The following is a 26,629-nucleotide window of genomic DNA, read 5'->3' as shown; positions in this document are numbered from 1 at the left end:
ACGTAATCCTCCTCACTGAGCCCTTGCTTCTCAACAGAACTTTTCACCTCCATGGAAAACTTCTCAAACTCAGGTTTCACTGTCCTCAGTAGAGTGATTGTTTGGAGGGATGAGTACGCTTGCTTAGCTTCAAAGTCGTGTTTGTCTCCTCTCTTCCACGAGCCATCTCCTACGGGAGAAGTAAAAATATTTATAATTCCAAGCCAGTCACCATAAAGGGGCCATTCTCCCTTTTCAACTGCGATGTGTCTCTACACGTTTCTTTTGGTGGCTGGGGCAGGAGGTATTGTCACAGTGTTGCACTTGGATAGAAAGTGACAATGTCAAGATCCTCAAAGGAGAAGAAGGCCCTTTGGACACGTGTTCCTTTGAAATGTGAGGCAGAAAGAAAAGCACTGTTGGGTTAATTGCCTTATAATAACCCTGTAACTGTAATTTTCAGCCGCCAAGAATTGCAGCACTGCAGGAGTAAGCAGTAGGTCTATTCCTTTCCATTCACACTTAGTTTTTAATATTTTTTAATCAACTGTGGAGGTCAACCAAGATGTTACTGCGCTACAGTAAACCCGACGCTACATAGATGTGGAAGGCAGGGATGGCTATCTACGACAACAGATTTACACAAGTATTATAAAGTTGGTGCTAAAAGAAAAAGGTTTGAGATTACTGATATTTCTTGAAATGTTTCTCGAATCTCTTCAGACTGAAAAGTAGCTTAGGTGAACTTGAGGATTTCTATCTCTCTAGTGCTGGCAACATCAAAAAGTTTATTTATTGGACAAGTCGATCTGTGCATCAATAGTAATAAAATAAAAACTGCTAACATTTATTGAGTATATATATATATTATAATAATAATAAAAGCCTAGTTATTGAACACTTTATATTTATAAACTCATTTAATCCTCACAAGATCCCGTGACTGTGGGTACAATTATTCTATTTTACAGATGAGGAAACTGAGGCACTCAGAAGCTGGGTACCCCGCTGCTTCACGGCTCTCCCTTTCACAAAAGCAAAGGCAAATTACATGGATAAGAATCATTCCTCTTCTCTTTATTATTTCATTTTTAAGAAAACATGTGGCTTGCAGGACCCCAAAAGGAAATATGGACCTCTAACTTTTGACCATAATAATAATAATTCTGTGAATTATCATTATGATTCCTTGAGATCTCTGAAAATACCACAAGGAATTCAACCAGCCAGAGTCCAACATCACAGTCATTTGTTTGCCCTGAGCCCAGATGCCCAGAGCCCAGCGGCTAAACAGAGAGGATGCTTCTGGAATGTGTAGCCAGGGCTCCGTGGCCCTTGCTCTACTCTTACAGAAAAAGTTCAGTTAAGAGCTGTGGTTTTGGAATTTCTATCATAGCTTAAATCAGACAAACATGGATTAACTGAACTACGTGCAAGTTTCTGTGACAGCTGGGACAGTGGGCATCATAAATGTTTTGAACAGTCTCCACCACCTTCAAGAGAGGGATTTAGAGATGGGCATGTAAACACCTGAAGTCATTACAGGGTAGCAGTTAGCTTACTATGCGGGGCGGGGGGTGGTACATGGAAACCACGCAGAATAGAGAGGAAGAGGTAACCAGCTCCAAAGAGGGAAGTTTCATGCCAGGAAGAGGCATCAGCTTGGCCCTAAATGTGTGAATAGGATTTTCATAAGAGGAGAAGAGGATGGAAAAGCATGCTTGGCAGAATCTGTGGCACGGGCAGAGGTGCAAATGTGTATGACATCCAGTGGGCAGCTGGGAACCTCTGTCTGGAGCATGAGAAAAGGCAGAGACAAAGAATTTGCTTGTGAAGGCATCTGTTTAATCATAATCCTAATAATAGCAGCCATTTATTAATTGCTTAGTATGTGCCAGGGAGCTGTTAAAAGATAAATAAGACAGAGCCAAGGACAGAATTCATTAAGGGCTAGATCCATTTGCAATGAGCACAAGATTAAATTTCAAGCCACTGAACAAAACTTGATGAAGTCCTCCTCCTCCTCCTCCTCCACTATGAAACCTCCCAAACACCAATGAGGCCACAGCTATGCCGGTGCTTGCTCAGAGGGCAAGTGAGCTGTGTGGCACTGTCATCGGCCAGGGCCAACCCCTCCGGGTGCTCAAGTCATGGACAACGTGGCCTTTTGTCAAGGGGCCAAATCCATTAGCCAGCAAGACCCCAAATTCTAAGAATGTCCATCTTCAACCCATGAAGGAACCCATTTCTTCTAGGTTTGCAATCCATATGTATTGATTCTTTTTTAACTGACCCGAGGTATCAAGAATCAGCAGGAATGGTGTTTCTTAGGCAAAGAGGGTCAGAGTTTCTCAGCTTTGGGTAAGAGTCCCCTCCGGGCACAAGAAAGGAAATAACCCTATAGGGTATTATGCTGTGTAATTAGAAAGTACACATAGAACTGGAAACGGCAACTATCTTAGTTACTAATATGGAAAAAACTTTTTTTTTTCATTTTGAAAGAAGTGAAATACAGTACAATAAATTTGTCTACCACAATCTAAAAGGTAATGATCTTGGAGTTTCGTTTTCTAGAAAAAAGAATGAAGGGACTTCTCTGGCAGTCCAGTGGTCAGGGGGCATGGGTTTGATCCCTGGTTGGGGAACTAAGATCCCACACTGCCACGTGGCATGGCCAGAAAATAAAAAACAACAAAAATTTTTTAAAAAAGAGAGAAAGAAGAATGGAAACAAAAGTGCTTAGTAAATGTAAGCCAAACTAAATAGGTATCTAGTCACAACCATAACCAATACTATGACTTCCTGCTTTGTGTGTGTCTCTTATTGTACCGTGTCAGTAACCTCTCGGGGCCACTGAACCCTAGGAAAAGCAGAGGTCAGCTTGGCATGATGCCCCATCAGTGGGGACAAGTTTAATTCAGCAGACACTGGGTGCCTCTGGAGATTTACGAGCGGAACAGAAGAATGACATGATCAGACTCATGCCTTGGGAAATAGCAATGGATTAGGCTGGGGAGACACTGAGGGTTCACAGCCACAGTAATCCAGGCAAGGGGTTACCAGAGGTTATATGTGGGAAGTCACACCCCAAAAAAACTTGAACATGGTTCTCCGGGTGGTTAGAATTACAGGCATCTTTTCTTTTCTTTTCTTTTCTTTTTTTATGTGTTTTTCTGACTTTAGCAAATTTTCAGCAGTTTATTTACTGCTTTTATAATCATAAAAAGAGGGAGGGCCCTTGAGAATGAATGCAGAGGGCTGTGCGAGAGGAATCTGAAGACTCCACAAGAGTGAGGGAGTGAACGACAGCCGAGAGGGACGCGCGTCACCAGTGATGCCAGAGAGGAAAAGCAAATGGTTGTCAGAAGAAATAGCAGAGCCAGAGGGAGGAGGAGGGGTTAGGTAGACACGGAAATGACAGTGATTTCAGTTAGGGTCATGGTCAATCCAAGGTGACTGACTACAGAACACCCAAGTGGCAGCACCAGGCTGGGGTTGGAAAGAGGGGTCTGAAGCCAGCAAGAGGAGGGAGGGCTAGAGAGAGTGCTGGGTGTCACGTCCATATGTCTTATACTTAGTACCCGGAAGGAGAGGGCAGAGGGTGAGCACACACACTTTGGGGACACTGTTTTTAGTGGGCAAAGGACTAAGAGGAGACAGAAGAGCTAAGAGAAAGCCCGAAGAATGCTGTGCCACCAAAGCTAAGAAAAACAGGGTTTCCAGAAAGAAATGGATGGAAACAATATGGCAAGGACTAGAGCTGTATATAGCTCTACTATAGCAGCCGCTAGCGCCATGTGTGACTACTTACATTTCAATTACTCAAGATTAAATAAAATTAAAATTTCAGTTTCTCACTCGCACTGGCCACATTTTAAATGTGCAATAGTCACATGTGGCCAATGGCTCCCATACTGGGCAACACAGAGTAGAACACAGCCAGCATCATAGAAAGTTCCCCTGTACAGCACTGCTTTAGAGGCATGTAGGGACGGTCTGCATTAAGGTTGATGGCTTTGGTGATGGGAAGGGCAGCGGTGACCTAACATTCTCAGAGGAGTGGTGGGTCTTGTTGTCATACTCTTACAATGGTCCTGAACAAGGGATTAAGAAGAGGAGAAAGAAGTCAGCTAATGAGAAGTAGGGCAGAGAAGGTGATTCTTGCAGTTGTTTCAGGAATAAGGGAAAGTGAATTTGCTTTCTTTGTTTTGTTTGGTTTTAAACATCATGGAGCCCCAAGCTTGCATTTAGAGTGAGAAGGGTACAGAATATTTGTGAAAGAGGAAATAACCTGCTCAGCACCAAGCCCTGTGCTTGGCAATCCTGCGGCCAGGGAGCTGGCGAGAGCCGGCGGTACTGGGACAACTGTGTCATCCTGTAGCTCTCAGTACTTACCAAGGACCCAGCACATAGAAAGCCTTCGGTAAATGTGCGCTGAATGACGAGCTGAGACATCACAGACTACATCCAAGAAATGATGCCTGGAGTACACCTGGGCTGGCTGCAGAGTACGTGGCTCTTGACCTCTGGAAGCCAATTAAGTGAGACAAAAGCATTGGCCACCCTGCCTCACCCCAACCTCTCCAAATACCCAGGAGTTACATGCTTGCCTTGAGCTAGGCTGGTCCAGATTCTCCCATCAGTGATAACAGCACCACTTACTGAGCGATGCCATTGTGAATGGCTTTGCCTGGAGCATTTCATTCTTTAATCCTAATGAAAGCTCTATGAGGAATATTTAAGTATGATACCCATCTGACAGATAAGGAAACTGAGGCTCAAGGAGATTAACATGCCCGAAGTCACTTGGTTAATAAATAGAAGCAGGATTCAAATTCAAGCCAGCCTCCAAACTCCAGTGCTGTGTCTGCTGTTCATTCATCTCATCCAAGTTTGGTGTGTTCGAAGATTTAAGACTTCAAATTCAGTGGAGGACAAAAATGTTAAAAATAAAAGTAACAGAGGAAGAAAGATCAGAGGAAGAAGTGTCTAAACGTGGTTTAACAACTGTTACAGTTGAAAGATTGTGTGAGAATTCCTTCTCTTTTCTCATTACCCTAAACTGACTATAACATGAATATATCACTTTAATAGCAAAATATAAATCCAATCCTTCCCCAGTTTTTCTGCCATTTTTCTACTTTTAGTGAGTCAAGTAATTTATGTGCATTACCAGCCTTGGAATACTCCCATCCTCACCTTAATGAGTGCCTCTGTGTTCTCAGGAAGTCAGGAAAGCTCTACAATAACCTTACAGTCCCAGACAAGATTGCGCAAATGACTTTCCACCTAACTTACATCCAAAGAACATAATGCCAGTGAATGAAAATGCCAACAGGTGCTATTCAAAACTCTGCAGCACAATATATATCATCTGCACTCTGGATTTTTTTAAAACCTATCCTTTCAATCTTATTTTCCATCACTTGAATTCCCTCATAATATATTCAGAACTCCTGTAACAATATAATTGGGGCAGATCCGAGAATTTTTTTGAGTGCTCACCAAGACAATCTAATAATCAGTAAATATGGACATGCTATCAATATGTTTTCTTAAAAAACCAATCTCAAGTATTATTTAAAACAGAGTCTTTTTCTAGAACTGGTGTAGACTTTGATGTGAGGAAGCACAGGCAGAGGAGGATGTTGGAGAACTTTTCATGAACATATATCTGATTCTTAGAGTATAAAAATCTCAGAGGAAGCCCTTTATGAGCAACAGACACCAGAACCTTGGTCTAGGTCACTGTGCCTGCCATAAGATTCTATTTACTGCTTCTACTCTGAAGAGGAAAAGTGCTTCAGGGTCTGCGGCAAACCTCCCTACATCCATTCTCCCATCCATTCTCTCTGTTACTCCCTTAGTAACAGATTCCTGAATTGATGTGAGGTAGCAGTGAGCCCAGCTAAAAGCACACATTTCCTGGCCCCCCTCCCAACCACGGGTAGCAAATGATACGTAAGCGAAAGTTAATGAGTGGGGCTTCCAGAGAGCCCTTCAAACAGAACTGAGTCAACTGAAAAGGATCCCTTTTTGCCTCTCATCTTTCCCCTTCTGTCTTGCCTAGAATTAAGACACAATCCCTGGAATCCTAGCCGTTATCTTATGATCTTGAGGATGGATGCCATTCACTAGGATTGAGGGAGCAGAAAACAAGAAGACGCTTGGATCCCTGATGACATTACGGAACCATCATTCTGCCCCGGACTGCCCACCTCTGCACTTCTTACAGTTGAGAGAATAAACCTCTACATTTGTTTAAATTACTATAGCTGGAAGTCTTGGTTATTTGCAGGCAGATATAATTCCTAATGCACCCAGGTCCTTAGGATGTACTAGATAAAAGTTGACTAATTTGGTAACAAAAAAATGTATGGCCTAAATCAAGCTATAAAACTGCACCACAAGAAAATGTACAAACTTAACTTATCATTTTTAAAGTACTATATGTAATGGTCAAAGTAAACTAAAATTAATAGTAAATATAGTGAACATTTACTAAACACTCATCATGTTCCAAGAAGCTTTCTGTGTCTCTCATATACACCACCTCATTTATTACTCAGCCTGATGCGATGAGATAAGTACTATTATTATCATTAGAAGAAACTGAGACTTGCAGGGGAAGGGCAGGGTTATGTCAATTTGCCAAGAGCTAGTACATGGCACAGACTCTCAGGCAGGCTGACAGCCGAGAGCAAAGCCTAAGCAACCAGGCAGTAAAAGGGAAAAGAAAGGGGATATAATCAGAAAAACCCTCACACCACAGAAATACAAAGGATCATGAGACACTACTATAAGCAACTGTATGCCAATAAAATGGACAACATGGAAGAAATGGACAAATTCTAAGAAAGGCACAATCTCCCAAGACTGAACCAGGAAGAACAGAAATATGACCAGATCAGTCACAAGCACTGAAATTGAAACTGTTATTTAAAAACTCCCAACAAACAAAAGCCCAGGACCTGATGGCTTCACAGGCGAATTCTATCAAACATTTAGAGAAGAGCTAATACTTATCCTCCTGAAACTGTTCCAAAAAATTGCAGAGGAAGGAAAACTCCTAAACTCATTCTATGAGCTCACCATCACCCTGATACCAAAACCAGACAAAGATGTCACCAAAAAAAGAAAATTACAGGCCAATATCACTGATGAACATAGATGCAAAAATCCTCAACAAAATACTAGCAATCTGAATCCAACAATACATTAAAAGGATCATACACCATGATCAAGTGGGATTTATCCCAGGGATGCAAGGATTTTTCAAAATCCACAAATCAATCAGTGTGATACACCACATCAACAAATTGAAGAATAAAAACCATATGATCATTGCAATAGATGCAGAAAAAGCTTTTGACAAAATCCAGCCCCATTTATGATAAAAACTCTATAGAAAGCGGGCACAGAGGGAATATACCTCAACATAATAAAGGCCATATATGACAAACCTACAGCTAATATCATACGCAATGGAGAAAGCTGAAAGCATTTCCTCTAAGATCAGGAACAAGACAAGGATGTCCACTCTCACCACTTTTATTCAACATAATTTTGCAAGTCCTAGCTATGGCAATCAGAGAAGAAAAAGAAATAAAAGGAATCCAAATTGGAAAAGAAAAGTTAAACTGTCACTGTTTGCAGATGACATGATACTATACATAGAAAATCGCAAAGATGGTACCAGAAAACTACTAGAACTCATCAATGAATTTGGTAAAGTTGCAGGTTACAAAGTTAATTAGTACACAGAAATCTGTTGCATTCCTATACACTAACAACAAAAGATCAGAAAGAGAAATTGAAGAAACAATCCCACTTACCATCACATCAAAAAGAATAAAATACTTAGGAATAAACCTACCTAAGGAGACAAAAGACCTGTACTCTGAAAACTAGAAGATGCTGATGAAAGAAATCAAAGAAGACACAAACAGATGGAAAGATATACCATGTTCTTGGATTGGAAGAATCCATACTGTCAAAATGACAATACTACCCAAGGGAATCTGCAGATTCAATGCAATCCCTATCAAATTACCAATGGCATTTTTCACAGAACTAGAACAAAAAAATCTTAAAATGTTTATGGAGAAACAAAAGACCCTGAATAGCTAAAGCAATCTTGAGAAAGAAAACGGAGCTGGAGGAATCAGGCTTCCTGACTTCAGACTATATTACAAAGTTATAGTCATCAAAACAGTATGGTACTGGGCTTCCCTGGTGGCACAGTGGTTAAGAATCTGCCTGCCAATACAGGGGACACAGGTTTGAGCCCTGGCCCAGGAAGATCTCACATACCGTGGAGCAACTAAGCCCGTGTGCCACAACTACTGAACCTGTGCTCTACAGCCTGCAAGCCACAACTACTGAGCCCGTGAGCCTAGAGCCCGTGCTCCACAACAAAAGAAGCCACCGTGATCAGAAACCTGCACACTGCAACGAAGAGTAGCCCCCACTCACCGCAGCCAGAGAAAGCCCACGCACAGCAACGAAGACCCAATGCAGCCAAAAATGAATAAATTTTTTTAAAAAACAGTATGGTACTGGCACAAAACTAGAAATATAGATCAATGGCATAGGATAGAAAGCCCAGAAATAAACCCATACTCCTATGGTCAATTAATCTACAACAAAGGAGTCAAGACTATACAAAGGGGGAAAGACAGTCTCTTTAATAAATGGTGCTGGGAAAACTGGACAGCTACATGTAAAAAAAATGAAATTAGAACACTCTTTAACACCATACACAAAAATAAGCTCAAAATGGATTAAAGACCTAAATGTAAGACTGAACACTATAAAACTCTTAGAGAAAACATAGGCAGAACACTCTCTGACATAAACTTCAGCAAGATCTTTTTTGATCTGTCTCCCAGAGTCATGGAAATAAAAACAAAAATAAACAAATGGGACCTAATTTAACTCAAAAGCTTTTGCACAGCAAAGGAAACCATAAATAAAACAAAAAGACAACCCACAGATTGGGAGAAAATATTTGCAAATGATGTGACCAACAACGGATTAGTCTCCAAAATTTACAAACAGCTCAAGCGGCTTAATATCATCAAAACAAACAACCCAATCAAAACATGGGCAGAAGACCTAAATAGACATTTCTCCAAAGAAGACATACAGATGGCCAAGAGGCACATGAAAAGATGTTCAACATCACTAATTATTAGAGAAATGCAAATCAAAACTACAGTGAGATATCACCTCACACCAGTCAAATCAGCTATCATCAAAAAATCTACAAACAATAAATGCTGGAGAGGGTGTGAAGAGAAGGGAACCCTCCCACACCGTTGGTGGGAATGTAAATTGGTACAGCCACTGTGGAGAACAGTATGGAGGTTCCTTAAAAAACTAAAAATAGGACTACCATATGATCCCTCTAACCCACTCCTGGGCATATATACAGAGAAAAACATGGTCTGAAAGGATACATGCACCCCAATGTTCATTGCAGCACTGTTTACAATAGCCAAGACATGGAAGCAACCTAAATGTCCATCGACAGAGGAATGGATAAAGAAGATATGGCACATATATACAATGGCATATTACTCATTCATTAAAAAGGATGAAATAATACCATTTGCGGCAACATGGATGGACCTAGAGATTGTCAAGCTGAGTGAAGTAAGTCAGACAGAGAAAGAGAAATAAAATATGATATCGCTTATATGCAGAATCTAAAAAGAAATGATACAAATGAACTTATTTACAAAACAGAAACAGACTCACAGACTTAGAGAACGAACTTATGGTTACCAGAAAGAAAGGGTGGGGGGAAGGGATAGTTAGCGAGTTTGGGATTGACATGCACACACCGCTATATTTAAAATGTATAACCAAAAAAATAAATAAATAAATAAAATGTGTAACCAACAAGGACCTACTGTATAGCACAGGGAACTCTGCTCAATACTATGTAACAACCTAAATGGGAAAAGAATTTGAAAAAGAATAGGCACATGTATATGTATAACTGAATCACTTTTCTGTATACCTGAAATTATCACAACATTGTTAATCAACTATACTCCAATATAAAGTAAAAAGTTTTAAAAAATAAAATAAAATAAATAAATTTTTAAAAATTTAAAAAAAGAAAAACCAAGGATACTTGGTAGATTGTATCAGAGCACATTGTATAACTCCATGCAATTCAGTTTTCAAGAAGCAGAAAAACTGAACTAATGGAAAAATAAGTTTTAAAAAGTTGTCCCAGGGGGTTCCCTGGTGGCGCAGTGGTTAAGAATCTGCCTGCCAATGCAGGGGACACGGGTTCGAGCCCTGGTCTGGGAAGATCCCACATACCGCAGAGTGGCTAGGCCCGTGAGCCACGACTACTGAGCCTGCGCGTCTGGAGCCTGTGCTCCGCAATGGGAGAGGCCGAGACAGTGAGAGGCCCGCGCACCGCGATGAAGAGTGGCCCCCGCTCGCCGGAACTGGAGAAAGCCCTCGCACAGAAACGAAGACCCAACACACCCAAAAATAAATATAAATAAATAAATTTATTAAGAAAAAGAAAAAAAAAGTTGTCCCAAAAATCATCAACAATAAGTCATATATACATAAAGCCAATAATAAGTCATATACATATGTATATACATATACATGACTTCTTATGCACTCATATTTTGCATTGAGAAGGACACAGCACCACTTTTGTAGAATTCTTGACAAAAATGTGTAAACTCAACTTATCATTTGAAAACACCAGATAAATCCAAATTGAGAGACATTCTACAAAATAACAGACTTATCCAAAGTGTCAGGTCATAAATAACAAGGAAAGGTTGAAGAACTATCACAGACTGGAGAAGATTAAGAAGACACACAACTAAATGGATTGGATCCTGGAACAGAAAAAGAGCATTAGGAGGAAAGGTGGTAAATTTCAAATAAAGCCTGTAGTTTAGTTAGTAGTATTGTACCAATGTTAATTTTCTTATTTTGATAATTGTACTATGCGCATTTAAATTGTTAACATTAGAGGAATCTGGGTAAAAGGTATACACGAACTCTATTTTTTTTTAAAGTTCTCTGTACATCTAAAATTATTTCAAAATAGATTTGTTTTTTTAATTTTCCAAAAATTACCTCTGAAAAGAAGTTAGGTCCAGACAGAGAGTTGAATTGTTTCCATATTTCAAGGAATATTCTTATGGTATATAAACTGCTCTAGAGCATAAAAACAATGGAAAGTGTCCCAATTAATTTTATAAAGCTACTATTAACCTGATATTAAAATCTGACAATACCACCTAAAGGCAAGAAAACTGTCCAATCTCATGAGTATAGATTCAAAAATCGTAAATAAAACACTAAAAACTTAAAATCAGCAATACATCTAAAAAAATCATGACAAACTATGCTTAATTCCAAGAATACTATAATGGCTCAATATTAGGAAATGTATTAAAAGTACAGATAAAATGTATTTGATAACACTCATCACTCACTTCCAATTTTTAAAACCACACTTAATAAACTAAAGAATATTTTAACATCTATTTCTGACAAGATATTAGAAATTAAGTATCACCATTGTTATATAATATTATTCTAGAGGCTACTGCCAATGCAGTAAGAAAAGAAAGATAAATATAACATTCAACTATCAAAATGGAGGAATAACTATTGTTATTATTTGAAAGTGATTTTAAAAAATCTATTAGAACAGAGGATTTAATATGTGGAATTCTTGTTTTCTATATAACAACTACAGTTACAAAATGTAATAGGAAAAGATCATGAACATAATAACAACCAAAAAACATAAAATGTCTAAGAATGAACTCAGCAAGAATGGTGCAGAATTCAAATAAAGAAAACTGCAGAACTTTGCTTATGGACATAAAAAGAAATTCAAATAAATAAAATAATTTAAAAGTTAGATGATACAGGGTTGACAGAGATGCAGGAAAACAAAATATCTCATACACTGTTGCAAAAATGTAAATTGGCAAACCTCTTTAGAGGACAACTTTGGCAATACCTATCAAAATTTAAATGCATATAATAACATTTGACCCAGATATTCTACTTCTAGAAGCTTGTCTTACAGATTACACACACATACATATGTGTGTATGTATGTGCACACATGAATGCACATGGCAAGGCAACTCAATATAGCATTGCTCTTATAGCAAAAAGCTGGAAACAACATAAATATTAAAAAACAAAAGACTGATTAAGAAAGATGGCATATCAGCATTATAAAATACTATGTATCCATACTATAGATAGTATGATCATTTTATTGAAAAGTTTTTCATAAATATATAATTTGTAATAAAATAGACAAGATGGACATCTAAATATTATCAATGTACCTTTATCTGCATGGCAGAGTTTCAGTAACTTATTTTCTTCCCTATGCTTTTCTATGTTTCTCAAATTTTCTATAATACTTGTGTATTGTAATGAGCAGGGAAAAGTAATGCAAGCTTTATCCGTGGATGAAAGGAATTCCAGTACCTAATTTGTACTTGCTCACTTATAATATGCATTCACATGCATTGCCTTAAAATGCTATGCTTGCAGTAGCCAACTTGGAAAACTCAGAATAAATTTTTTTCATTTTTCACCAGTCTCTACCACTATCTCAATGAATTCAATACCGTAACCAATGATGTAATTACATTCTGATCTTGGGTCAAGAAGCAAAACTGCCACTCTGCTTGTGTAAAGATAGGGGGAAAGACAGTGATGGGAGCAAGCAGGGGAAAACTGGGTGTTTATCCTTCAAGCCTCAAATCTTCAATTTTATGCGCTACAGGAACCAGAGTTTACTTTTGCTTCAACAACTTTGCTTTATACCCGTGAGAAGTGTGATTCATTACGTTTATGCACAATGATCTACTGCTTAAGTAAGCCAGGAGCTTATCAGGGCAGGAAACTGAGGCATATGTTTTAAGGTTTAGATCCCATCTAACTATATCTCGACCACAATAACTGAGAAGTGGAGCTCAGCATGAACATGATGTTCGTGATACACACACTTACAGTTCCCCTGTAACTGCCAATGTGCAGTACTTGAGACAATGTTCCATAGCCCTACACTGTTTACTTCAGAGAGAGCCCTAACCACATTTGGGGAAAATGTTTTATACCTCCGATCTTGATGACTTCCTTGAACACCCACCATCACAGGAACCCTGGGAACTTCCCCAGATCCATTTTAAGGAGTTAAATACTTTCGATTGTAACTGTTAGTGGCTTCCCAACTTTTTATAAGAGAAGCTAAGAGACAGTCATCTGGAAGGAGGAGGGGCTGGGAGCAGCAACTTTCAAAATTTTTTACCTCAATTTACAGTAATGGTTATTTTATTTATTTCACATTGTGGCCCATTACAAATACATGTGTAACATGCATAAATATATACACACAAACATGTAATCATATTACTAAAATAAAAGTTGTATGAAACCATACATATGCTATGTATGACACACTTTGATTTGTTCTATTCTATTATGTTGATGTGTTCGAGTCTATTCCATGCTACTAAAAATTCTTCCCAAATCTCTCTAAAATTATTCCAGCAGTCCATCATGGTGGCAACCCAAAGTTGGAAATGCACTGGAGAGGGGTCCTGGATTTATGATCCTTTGGGGCGCTGGAGTGAGCTATGTTCTCCCCAAGTTCCTTGGCATCACAGGTGGTGGTAACTTTTTGCTCTGAGTTCTCAGAGAAGAAAAGCTTGAGAACTTATGAGAAGTGGGAGTGTTCAGAATCACAAATTTCTAAAACCCTATCTATGGAAATCAAATCCACTGAGATGACTCAAGTTATTGGCCCTGTCTCACAATCCCTTTTGGACACCCTGGCAGCGGGAGGGGAAAGCGGAGGCAGAGTTACCGTAGGAAGAACTGTTGAAGAGCTCGATGTTGAAGAAGGCGTAGTCTCCGCTGGTCATCCCGTGCCTGTGCGCCGCCAGCATGATGCCGCGGATGGTGTCGCTGCTTGCACACATGATCACCACTGCGGGGAGGAACAGACAGACGCGTGAAACGCCCCTGCACGGAGGACAGCATCTGACGAGGAACAGGGCACGGCTAAAGTCCTAAAGAATCCTCACAAATTATTCATGAATTACAAAGGGCAGAATAACAGCTTGACAGTGGAGAAAGCTATCCATCGCCACCATCACCAAGTGATGGACGTCAACATCACCCACCATGGGAGCAGACTCAGGAGTCCCCTGGTGTAACACACCCCGGGCCCCAAACCTCACAGTGGGCGACCTGAATCTAATCAGAAGGAAGCCGCTGCAAACCCAGCTTGGGGGACAGTGTATAGAATAGTGGACCCGCGCCCTTCAAAATGGTCACTTTCATGCAAAACAAAGATGGCCTGAGGAAATGTTCTAGACTAAAAGAGACTTAGAGAAACAGAAAGCTGACTGCAGTGTGTGGTCCTGGATTGGATCCTGGACCTTAGAAAAATAATAATAAAAGTTTTTCTATAAAGGGCATTATTGAGACAACTGGAGAAATTTGAATAAGGTCTGTAAATTGGGTAATAGTATTGTGTTTGTGTTAAAGTTCTTGCTTTTCATAATTCTACTGTGGTTATATGAGTGAATGTCCTTGTTCTTAGGAAACACACTTCAGTTTTCAGGGGTAAAAGAGCATGATAGCTGTATTTACTCTCAAATGGTTAATAAAAAGATAGTAATATTTGTGCATGTATATGTACATGTGTATATATTTGGAGGGGCAAGGGAGGGAAGGGAGAGATTAGAATGACAAAGCATAGCAGCAGAATGGTAACCATTGGTGAAAATCTGGGTGAAGGCTATACGGAGGTGCTTTATACGTTCTTACATCTTTTCCAAACATACACAATTGTTTCAAAATGATTTTTTTTAAAAAATACTTCAAATAAATTCCCAGATTTGCCCAATATAAGATAGTGAGGCTTGTCAACTGCTTTTTATGCTTTTACTAGCATAGTACACACATTTTCCTGAGAAAGCTTTCATTTGGCAAATCAGAGGATGCAGCAAGTGCTACAGGCTTTCTGCAGTCTGAATGTAGAACCCTTTTTCTCAAGCTGTCTCAACAGATATAGGAAATAGTTACCAAGATTCCAGGTCCCTCCCCATGTGCTCTCAATTCACAACCACACTGTCAGAGCTGAGAGGCTTTAAGCAGCTGCAGAATATTGTTGCCTGCCACGTAAGAGCTGCAACGGACTAGAGGGAAGTGGGGACCTGGCCTTCATCCAGTTATTTTGATCATTGTTGATGGCCCCTGGCCCCCGAGACAGTGCCCGCTGTGCTTTTCTGCACACATGGAGGAGAGGAGAAGCCTGGGTGCCATGACCACATTATCACCATGCGTGCCAGCCCTGCAGGTTGTGTATGTTCTTTGTAAAAGCGTGGGTGCTGAAAGATGCAGAACAAACTTCGGGCTGTGCCAAAGCCTCCTTGGCAGCCTGCAGGAAGGGCCAGGCGCTTGTTGACATTTCGTTTACTGCACAGGTTAATTCAGAATGTTAGATCATGACTCTGACATTTCTTACGACAAAAGGGCTCAGAGGACAGGCTGAAAGTCTGCAGAACAAGTTTGTAAAACAATACAAAACTCCGGAAGATTTATAACTTTGGGAGTAGCTGTTGTTTGTGCCTGGAAATATAGTTATATATTTGGGATACATAGTCAAATTTCAAGATGTCTCAGTAAGGAAGCTTTTGAAGAAACTCCTCATTACTCACTATGACCTAGACACTTGTTTTAGCTCCGATTTGATTCTAGTCCTTTAAATGACAAAAGAGCCAAGGTGTCTCACGAAACAGCCTGGGCTAAGGCTGGACAAGTTTGAAGAGTGTGGATTCCCAGGGTGGGCGTCGCCAGGCGGGGCCAGGAGGCTCCGGCTGACTCTCCACTGGCAGAACTCGTCATTTTTTGATCACTTGACCATAGTCCAGAGTCTGGTTCTAAACCTTAAGACACAGAACCTGACTCTGTCAGCACATAAAGAGTACAGTCATTGCTTGGGGGAGCAGAGTCCCGACAACCTAACTCAGATATTTTTAGATAATCCGAAGTGAAGATTAATTTCAATGGGGACCAAAATGGTCACAAACATGTTTGTGCCGACAGAGACCTGGGAGTGCTAATTGAGGAGCCAAATTATAAGCAGAAGGATGTTAGTGAGGATGAAGTCAGAATCAGGGAGATCAGCTGCAGGGTTCAAGCATCCAAAGGCGTCAGGTCTTGATAACCCAAAGCATCCGTCTAAGAGCTACACCTGGCCCAGGCCTGAACAGGCTGTGTCCTCAGGCTGGAGCACAGGCTTCCCCAAGTCCCGGGTGGGCTGTGCCCAACACTGGCCTCTCTGTCACTTCTTTTCTATTTTTACAGCCCTGGCCCTTCTCTTTCTCTCTCTTCCCATCACCACTAAGACCAACCCCTTGTGATAGACACATTCTTTCTTTAAATGTCAGTACCTGCTTGGACCAAAAGAGTGACCCGGAGCAGCACTGGGCCTATCTGAGCAGACTGGAATTATTGTAGATCTCATCTGTTTTGTGTGGACAATGTGGTCCAACTCTCAAAAGGAAATCCTAACTCCCATCTTCATGGGCCAGGTATTGTTTTTCTTCCACAAAACAAACCCCTAGTGCACATTATCGCCCAGTTTAAGTTGGAGCAAGCACTTAAAGACACTGGCTGAGCAGTCAGAATGCAGAGTCCTTCTAGAATGTTCCCTAATCTCTTATGGCTTTTTCATTCATGCCTAATTCAACAGCAAGTATTTTTAGCAACATGCCTCTATACAATCTTTTGGAAGGTTTATAATAGTTTTCACTGAAACAGCTTTCTCTTCTTACTCATGTTTCATCAGTTTACATAATAACTAATTAAATTGCATACTTATAATAATAAGTACAACTGGTATAAACAGATTTATGAGAAATGTGCTGGCAAACATGGGAGAAGTATACCAGCTACCAGCGTTCACCAACAGCCAATAAAGTTTATAGAGAAAAGGAGAGCATCAGCTAATCCTGCAAGCTGCTTAAGTGGAGGTCAATTAAAATAATTTCTGCTATACTTAAGTATATTTAAATATATAAATATTTAAATATATATTAAGTATATTAAATATATATTTAAATATATAAGTACTAACTTTTTTGGTCAAATTGTTAAACTTGTAGAAGAGGAAATGATGATGCGATTCCAAGTTTCTGGATAGACTTTTCATCATTCTGCTCTATTTTTTCCTCCTTGCCAAAGAACTTGTGATGTTCCATGTTACCCTCCACTATCTGATTCCCACAATGTCTTCTGTTAAGTGGCTTCTCCCTACTGCAACGTTCTTGCAATCACTCTAAGAACAGCAGAGAGAAGTACAAAGGGGTGGCTAGAGAAGTCAATTCAGAGACCCCGAAACAATCCAGGAAGCATACCTGAGTTAGGGTGATACCCTTTCCCCCTTTCAGGCTTACACTTGGAGCAACCTCTGACAGAAGGACAATCTTCATTTCCCCATGTGCCTTCATTTGTCCCTCTCCCCCATTCCCCTGGGGGAGGAGAAGGAGGGAATTGTCTGATTGCTGAGTCTGGAAAAGACAGCTGGGCATCCTGGACTCAGCCCTTTCTTCCTTCCTCTTTGGGGTGTGTCTGCTTGCAGAGGGTACACATTATGGGCAACTTTCACCCTGTAGTAAGGGGCCTGTCCTGGAGGGGGGCCTGCAGCACTACCTGTGATTTAGTGGATGACCCTGGCTAATTATGAGGGGAAGTAATAGCAGGCAGGCCCTTTTGGCAACAGATCTAAACCCATGTTCTCCAATAGGTTTTTGTCAATAATAAAAATGACATTTTCATATTCTCCATCTGACTCTTGCATCCGTCTTCTATTTCATTCTAAACTTACAAGGGAAAAGAGAGGTTATTCCATGGAAGCAAAACAAGATATGCCATGTGCTGCAAACTGAAAATATGACAGCAGAAAGTTAAAACTAAAACTCAATAGTAACTGTGGGAGTAGCCAAAGAAACATCTAAGTAAGAGGAACTTTTTTTTAAAAGACAGGTGGTAAATAGGAGAAAAGGGATAAGAAAAACAGAGTCCCAAATCAGAAAGCCTAATATCCAAATAAAACAAATTGTAGAAAGAGAGAACAGAGAAAATGAGGGGATATAAGAAATAATTTAAGAAGTTTTCCCAGAACTAAAAGACATGAGTTTGTGAACGGAAGAGACTTACCCTTCAATACACTAAAGGGCATATGGCAAAATATGGGCACAGAAGTACAATCAGAATGAAATGTTAAAACACTGGGAGAAAAAGGGGATTCTAAAAATTTACAGAAAAAAAAAAGCAAATAGCAAACAATAGGTCAAGAATCCTAATCAAATCAAGCTTTCCAATAGCACCACTGAAATGTAAATGACAATTCTTCAAATTTTGAGGAAAAATTATTTCCAACCGAGAATTCTATAATTATGTATAAGGGTAGGAAGAAGAAATTTCAGTCATGAAAGGTCTCAAACTTTAGCTCTCATCCATCCTTTCTCAGAAAGCTCCTGGAGGATGTGCTCCACCAAAAGAAGGGCATAAACCAAGAAAGAGGAACACATAGGGATCTAGCTCAAAAGGGAGAGGTGATAGAGTTGCAGAGGATGTTGAAGAAAGAATCCAGAGTGGCAACCATGTGGTATGCTTAGAAAATAACCAAACTGGAGCAACTCAGGAGGCTTAAAATAGAGAATTGGTAAATGATTTAGTTATAAGTTCATAGGAAACTAAGCAAAAATAGACTATTTTTTTAACCCCAAGGAAAACAAGTAGGGCAATAAAGAAATACCACTGTAGTAGCTTATATGGCTCAACTACATATAGCATTTACAAGGTAATAATAATACAGACACTGAATACTGAGCTAACCAAAAAAAAAACCTGACACAATCATATTGAAAGGATGACTGGAAGGAAAGCTTCAGTGTGTGGTTAACAGGCAGTAGAAGAAAACTAAATCACTACCTTCCCCTGGGATGGCAAGAAATAAGACCTAAACCTGAAAAAAATAAAAAATAATGTTATTTAGAGGTATGAAGTCAAATACCTACAGACATAGCTACAGGAGTTGAAAATAGTTGCCTCTGGGAGGTGAGATATGGGGAGAAGGGGATAGGAAACTCTTGTTCCTAGTAAGACTTGTGTAATTTTCTGACTTTTTAAACTACATAGCTGTATAACTTTCATAAAAATAAAATCTATTATTTTAAAAAATATATTTCTCTCTGGCTGTTTTTACTTTACATAAGCAATAGGTTTCATTTGCAAAATAGAGACTGCACCTTTATTTTTTTTGTTCACAAAGTTCCATCTACTCCAAAGACTTTCAGAATTTCTACACTGCAGCCTACAATGCTTCTTTTGCGCGCTGCTGTGAATTAGTTATTTTACATTTATCATGGTTTCTTTGCTTAAAAACTCTGATCAACCTCTCTGTCATTTACCCCAGCCTAATTCTAAAAATAAATGACTCTTCTACTGATTAAATACTGTTATCACTACAGTTGTTATGCAGGCCAAGAATAATGACATATTAATAACTAAAAAGATAAAACTACAGTTCTTCATACAAAAATGTTGTGTGCACACACTTCTAGCTCTGCATCTTATGAGATGTATCAACAAAACAACTGCTGGCTTTTATTGCTTAAAAAAATATTTATTTTTAAACTTCTCTTTTTAAAAATAAATTTATCATTGAGTATAGAATATTGAGGGTAGTAGTTGACTTTTTAAAAATAATATATGCTCAGGTGTGTGTATTTTAGTGATATATGTTAGCTAAAAACATGAGAGAAAAAATGTTAATTATTGATTTTGATAGTAAATCCCTAAGAAGAATAAATAATACCCCTCAGTTTTTCATTCTATAACACACATAGCCAAATGAAATGTTAGTCATATTATTATTAGAGATGGTGGCATTATCAGTTTTATCCTTTAAGAGATTAAAACTTTGGGGACTTCCCTGGTGGCGCAGTGGTTAAGAATCCGCCTGCCAATGCAGGGGACATGGGTTCAAGCCCTGGTCCGGGAAGATCCCACATGCCGTGGAGCAACTAAGCCCGTGCGCCACAACTACTGAGCCTGCACTCTAGAGCCCCTGTGCCACAACTACTGAAGCCTGTGTGCCTAGAGCCTGTGCACCACAACAAAGAGTAGCCCCTGCTCCTGCAACTAGAGAAAGCCCGCACACAGCAACGAAGACCCAACGCAGCCAAAAAATTAATTAATTAATTAATTTTTTAGAAAAAGAGAGATTAAAACTTTTGTGATCTGGTTTTAAAGATGAACTTAAGTCCGAAAAGGTGCTAAAAGCATTATCTTCAAAGGAGGGGGGGAGACTCTCTAGTTCTATGATATTTAATATGGAATTTTCAAAGACAAAAATAGAGTCAGTTCCATTTTACACTTGAGTGAGCAGAAATCAGAACCACCAAATACCAGTCTGAAGAGGCCTGATTCTCATCCCACCTCAGTTTCACAGAGGAGGAAATTCAGCCTCTGAGAAAGTAAGTGACTTGGGCAGGCCCTGCAGCAGCTGAGTGCAGCCGCCAGATCCAGAGGGTCTGCTTCTCACGCTTGACATGGTCTCGCCTTCTGGTAAAGAAGATTATCACCATACATATAAAATAATTATAACGACTATAATAAAACCTAGTTTTATTGAGCACTCAGTAGGCATCTGCACGGCTTCAGGGCATTCCTGTAAGATAGCTCATTTACTCCTCCCAGCACCCCCCCACTTTACCTGAGAAGCCTGAGGCACAGAGGTTTATAGCAGCCCAAACTCCCTCCCCAGTGAATGCCTCAGCCAGAGCTCTGAAAATTCAAACTCCATTAAATCTTTGTACTGGACCCCTATTTAACCCATTAACCACTTATGGTGAAACAAAGGTGATTAGTAAAACTAAAAGACCCCCAGAGAGAGCTTTGTTATCAAGCAGCTTTCTCTCCTGAGTAGGGAATTTCAGGGGAGGGAGGAGGGCTTAGGGGAGATATTATTTTGTTTTACATTTCTGAACAACTGCCAAGTCACTGTTGGAAATGTATTTTAGAGTAAGAATGGTAACCTTATCACCTGTAAAACATACCGGTCAGTCAAGCAAACTTTCACCACTAGATTCAAACTTGGAAAAAAAAAAAAAAAAAAAAAAGTAAAGAGGCTTGGGAACATCTACGAGGCTTTCGGAATTAAAAAATAATCAGCAGCAAGACTGTAGCCCAAGCTCTTTGAAGCCCCCTAGGGCCCTGACGCCCTCCCTACCCTCTGGCTCAGCCACACCCTTGCGAGGCTGAGGGGCCCCCGGTGGCCTCGATCTGCCCTCTTCTGGGCTGACCTCGGCCACGAATCCCAGGCCTCGTGCGAGGAGGTCACCGCCGGCATTGAGACCTTCAGGGCAGTAGCATCTCGGACGCATTGGGAGACCGCGGATCTCGCCCGTAGGGGGAAGAGACTGACTGAGTGAATAACGTGCTCAGTTAAATAGCAAGGACCAGCCCAGCTTCCCGGGGACACACCCCCATCCCCAGCCCAAGCTGGGAAGTCTCCAACTCCTCGCTCCAGGCCCTCGAGAGTGAGAGCTGAATAATCAGGTTCGGGGGCTAGAGCAGCCCGAGGTCTGCAGGGGTCTGCAGTAACCTGGGGACTGGGTGTGGGAGAGTAGATGTGGCTTTCTCAGCCTGGCGTGGCGAATCCGCAGCCATTGTATACAAGTGCCCTTTTTCATAATCAGCAAAGCCGGCGCCCTGCCTGCTTGGCTAGCAGGAACTCGGCGCAGACAGCCTGGAGTTCGAACGCTCAAAACTTGGCCGTGCATCCCCACTCTCAACACTTCCCGCCGCTTCGCTCTAAAGAGTGCGTTCACGCCGAGTCCGAAGTAGTCAAACTGGGAAGGGGGATGACCGCAGCGCCATCCTCTTTGGAACCTTTACCCACTCTCACCTGTTCCTGAGGCCCCCTGCCTCCGCTTGCGCTGTCTCCCACGGCCAGCGCCCAGGTGCCCAGCCCTGCCAAGTCGCGGGCTAGCCCCGCGCCCGGCTCGGCCCCTCTCCCCTTCCGTCTCCCCACGTGGGGTAGTGGGGAGCTTTGCTGGGGTTGCATCCCACTGACAATCGAGGCGCGTGCGCGCCGAGCGGGAGCAGGCAGGATTCCCTGAGCGTTATGCACCCCAAACCTGACATCGGTAAGGAGGGAGCTGAGCTATGCTGGGATCTCCGCCCGCCATCCCGCAGGTCTACTCTGCAGTACAATGAGCCAGCCGCACTGGGGGGGGTCCGCGATTATGTATCCGTGACCAGCCGCTTCTCCTCCCATTCCCTGTAGCCATAGACACTATCCTCAACCTTGAGCTCTTTGGCCAGTTGGGTGGTTATTCAAACCCCCAAAGACCCAAGGACAAAACTACAAGGGGGCGGGGGCGGGGGGGACGTGGAAAGGAGGTTCAGCGCCCGCTTCTCCAGCGCGCGCGCTCTAGCAAAGCCTGGCTGCCGGCGCTTTAGACCGCGATGCCGAACGCGCCGGGGGCAGTGAGTGTCGCCAGAGTCCAGACACTGCGAGGCATTTTTGATGGAAACCACAGAAGCCCGTTCATAAAGGGCTGGAGGGGCCATGGAAGGAATGAGAAGGGCGATACAATGAGCCTTTAAAAGAAAGCTGGGATCTGTGCAAGGAGCAGCCGGGAAACCCGGACACCGGAGCGGCCCGTGAGGCGGAGCGTGGGCTGTAGAGCGTACGCTTCCGCACTCGGAGGGGGCGCACGTCGGCAAAGACCGGGTAACAAGTTCTTGCGGCCTCGTCGAGCTTTCAGACCCTGGTTGGAGAAGGGCACCTGTAGTGAGCCCCTAACCACAAGCCCGGCGCCGGAGCCAGGGAAGCGAGAAAGAAAGACCCCAGGAGGTTTGACAGCACCTGTTGGACCAGAGCACTAGCGAGTTGCGGGCTCACATGCCCCTCCCCCAGGCTCCACCACCTCCCCGGGACGCTCTACGTACACCCCACCACAGCCGTGAGTGATGGTCAAAGGTCTTCGCAGCCAGCCAGCGCACAGCCCGGCGAGTCCAAGCGCACGCGCCCTCCCCGGGTCCTCAGTGCCGCAGCGGGTAGTGGGGTCCCCAGAGGAGCGGACGGGCGTGTAGGGAGAGCCGCGGAGAGCGGTTGGGTTAGGGCCTGGGGCCCGAGGCGCACTCCCGCTCACCTCGCTCACTGGCCTGGATGTAGCGCACGATGTCGTCCACATCCAAGTCTTTGGTCTCATCAAAATTGTAGGCGGACGTGTGCAAGCCTTCCTCCTGGAAGACCTCATGGACCCCCTCGAGGGTGAAGTAGCAGTTCCGCTCCAGCTTGTCGTCGCTGTAGACCAGCACGGCGCGGCTCCACTGGTGGTGGCGGAACAGGGCGAGCATCATCTCGCCCATCTTGGCGTACGCGGGCGCCACGCGCGTGAGGTGCGAGTACTCCGTGTCCTTATGCCGGAAGCCGGCTGCCAGTGCCCCGGCCGACAGCATGGGTAGGTCCCAGTGCGACGCTAGCCGGGCCACCGGCGCCGCCGCGTACTCGCACACAGGCCCCAGGATGAGGTCGGGCTTGGCGCCCCGCGCCGCCGCCACGCGGTCCACCAGACTGAAGAGTGCGCGGTTGCCGCAGTCCGAGTCTTCGTAGGCCACCTGGAAGCGAGTGCCGGGTGGCAGAAGCCGCCGCCGGGTCCCGTTGCCCTCCACGCTGCGCAGCGCGTATTCGATGGCCGGCCGCACCCGAGCCAGGGAGAACAGGTACGAGTCGTCCTGGGGCAACAGCACCAGCACCTCGATCTTCTGCGGCGGCAGCGCCTCTCTCTCCCGGCGCCCGCCGCCCGGGCCCGCGCCCCCGCCGACACCGCCACCCGTGCAGCCGGCCAGCAACGCCCAACCGAGCAGGACGCACGCGGAGAAAGTGAGCACCAGCAGGGACGGCATCGTGCCGCAGGAAAGCGCCTGCCCTCGCTGCGGACTCGCCCTCTGCCCCCCACCGACCCTTCCTCTTTCCTCCCCACTCTTCTCTCCGAGGTCCCTGCGCCCCCTTGGGCGCTCTAAGAAAACAGAATACCCCCTTCACTAACTCGCCAAAAGATAGAGAGGAAGAGTCCTCCTTTGCAATGCCACTCGTTTAAAAAAAAGAAAAAGAAAAAGAAAAAGTTCACCGGGTGTAAACCTGTACGCCTGTAATATATTTATATATATACTTTTTATAAATATATATATTCGCCCTCCCTTTATATATACTATTTTGCTTAGAGGTGGCTTCTTATTTGGGCATTGCTAAGGTTGCTTTTGAAAGCGTATTTGTAAAAGAAGAAAAAGTTAGACTTGTCCAAGTGCTTGTAATTGACGGTGCATCTCCCTCGCGTTTGATCTCATTGATTCGCGCCGGTTCCTGGATCCATAACCCGCGTTTAAATAGCGTGGCAGCGGCGGAGCGTGTTACCACACAAGGCGCGCCGAGGCCCGGCTTGTATTTCCAGCGGGTGGGGAGGGTGGGGGGGGCTGGCGGCTGGGCTAGGGGAGCCTCTCATTAACATTCTTACATCAGGACTCCTCCCCGCACCCCTACTCTTCCCACCCCTCCCCTGTCCCTAACTCCCGCTCCCCGCCAGACCTGGGCCTTTTCCTTAAAGCCACAGTCGCTCACTTCTGTACCGGCGGGAGCCCCCAACGCGCTACACCGCCACCTGGGTGTAGCGGGGTCCCCGCCTCTCCCTGGCCCCGCAAGCGGCAGCTCTCTTTCCAGTTCCGGGCTTTAAAAATGGAAATATGTTTGAAAGTAAAGAAACGCGCGCAGGCACACACACACACACACACACACACACACCACGCCGTGCAAAAAACAACAGGATTAAAGGAAGGGGGTGGCCCTGGAAATTGGTGGTTTCGTTGCAAAAAGAAAAAAAAACAAACCACCCTAGGTCCCGCTGACTCTCACCTCTTTCTCACTCCAGCCACATTCCCTCCTGACGCGCCCACTCGGGGCGTGCACTCGACCTTCCCGGTCCCCTGGCGCAAGGTCAGGGAACAGGGACCAAGGTCCCGGGGCAGACGGGTCGGTCGCGGACCTGGAACGCCCAGCTAGCCCGGACGTCCCCGCTATCCCTCCTTCCCGCGCTCCCCAGCCCCGCCGGCCTCCTCCCCCTGAGCCGCGCGAGTTCGCGCCCGAGTCGCAGTGCTGCCGGGCAACCAGTGTCCCCGCGCACGGACACCTCCGCCGGCGCGCTGCGAGCAGAAAAGCTAAACTTGTTGCTTCCAAAGGCGAGACAGCAGTTCTTCTGAAGGTGGCAGAAAGCTTGAAAAGCATCTCCAAGGCGTCCTCTGGGCTTTATTTGCTAAGCCAGGTAATTAAATAAAGAGACCTTCTCCCTAAAGCTTTACCCCGAGGGTCCCCCGGGTGGAGGCGCGTCCTCCGCTCCAATTCGTGCGCTCGGAAATCCCACCGCTTCTCCTAGGGGCAGCGCGAGACCCTGTGCTCCGGCTTCGGTAATGCCGAGGAAGGTCCTGCATCCAAGACCCAGTCTTGCCACTTGTCACAGGCACAGCAGCGGTGGAGACGAGAGTGGAAACGGCCGTGGAGAAGTCCGTGGCCAGAGGAGCCTCGCCGGAGTCCGCCGCGCTGCAGGGCAGGTCCGAATGGAGCTTGACCCTCTGAACGTGGTAACATACCGAGGTCATTTGCAGTGGGAACGTACTACACTGGACGGGTGAATTCTGACACTGAAGTCCCACAAATTAAAATAAATTGAGAATGTTTTAAAATGGTCTTTCATTTGGGCGTCCGTGTCCACAAATTTCTATTAGTCTTAGACCAACGCCCTCTTTCGGCAGAAACTTGTAACCGACTTGTAACCCCGATGCCACCACCCCAGGCGCTGAGTTTGCTTTTTGGTCTTTGTTTTATTTTTCTTTGTTTAACGCCGAGGCCTCAAAGAGCAGTCGCTCTCATTTGTGACGATAAAAAGGCAAATTGGGGTTTCCGGAGATGTGGCAATTTCAGGCATCAGCGCTCGTCACCTTTAACAGCACCCTCCTTATCGCTCTTTCTGGCACCGTAAATGTAATTATGAGTAACGTCTCATCCTCCGGGGCATTTAGAGTTCAGATTATGCACTGTGATCCCTGAATCTTCAAGTAGGACCTTCCTACTCCTGCGAAAACTTTCATTTATTTTATTACAGCTGCTAACCAGTAGCAAACGAGGCATCTGTATACAATTTAATTCCACACAAAGGGTAGTCCTCACATACTGGAAATTGAGATTTAGAGCTTCACAGCGATGAAACCCCCCCTTAACTCCTAGGAAGGAGGGAGGGAGGGAGGGAGGGAAGGAGGGAGGGAGGGAGGGAAAAGAGAGAGAGAGAGAAACAAGCTAAATCCCGAATTCCAAGGGTCTTAATGGATTTCGAAACTGGTTGCCAGTAGACGTGAAGGAACCAAGGTTTACTATTACTGCTCGCTATGCCCCGTGTCTGGGGAACACTGGCCAACGGCGATATGATTCCGCACACTGTGTAACGTGGGCTTAGTCGGAAAGGCTGGGGTTTCAGTGGCACCGGGTGTG

The 26,629-nt window shown here is 43.6% G+C and overlaps 1 protein-coding gene and 1 long non-coding RNA gene across 3 annotated transcripts in view; one reads left to right on the top strand and one right to left on the bottom strand.

Annotated features, from left to right (window-relative positions):
• The window catches only part of NPR3 (natriuretic peptide receptor 3), a 68,515-nt gene extending 43,968 nt beyond the window's left edge, over nt 1-24,547 (bottom strand). For both annotated transcript variants that reach the window (XM_059916181.1, XM_059916182.1), the window contains exons 1-3: nt 23,244-24,547; nt 13,871-13,993; nt 3-169 (exon numbers count right to left, since the gene is read on the bottom strand). In XM_059916181.1, the coding sequence (XP_059772164.1) occupies nt 3-169; nt 13,871-13,993; nt 23,244-24,000 (1,047 nt within the window). In that variant the 5' untranslated portion in view covers nt 24,001-24,547. The remainder of the gene's footprint in view (nt 1-2; nt 170-13,870; nt 13,994-23,243) is intronic.
• Nucleotides 24,548-24,590: 43 nt separating this feature from the next.
• LOC132362161 (uncharacterized) lies at nt 24,591-25,832 on the top strand. Its single transcript, XR_009502285.1, has 2 exons — nt 24,591-25,409; nt 25,521-25,832. It is a non-coding gene; the product is annotated as an uncharacterized LOC132362161 (long non-coding RNA).
• The last annotated feature ends 797 nt before the right edge of the window (nt 25,833-26,629 follow it).

Source organism: Balaenoptera ricei, chromosome 3, assembly GCF_028023285.1.
Source record: "Balaenoptera ricei isolate mBalRic1 chromosome 3, mBalRic1.hap2, whole genome shotgun sequence".
Lineage (NCBI taxonomy): Eukaryota > Metazoa > Chordata > Mammalia > Artiodactyla > Balaenopteridae > Balaenoptera > Balaenoptera ricei.
This window is presented reverse-complemented; position numbering and strand designations above follow the sequence as displayed.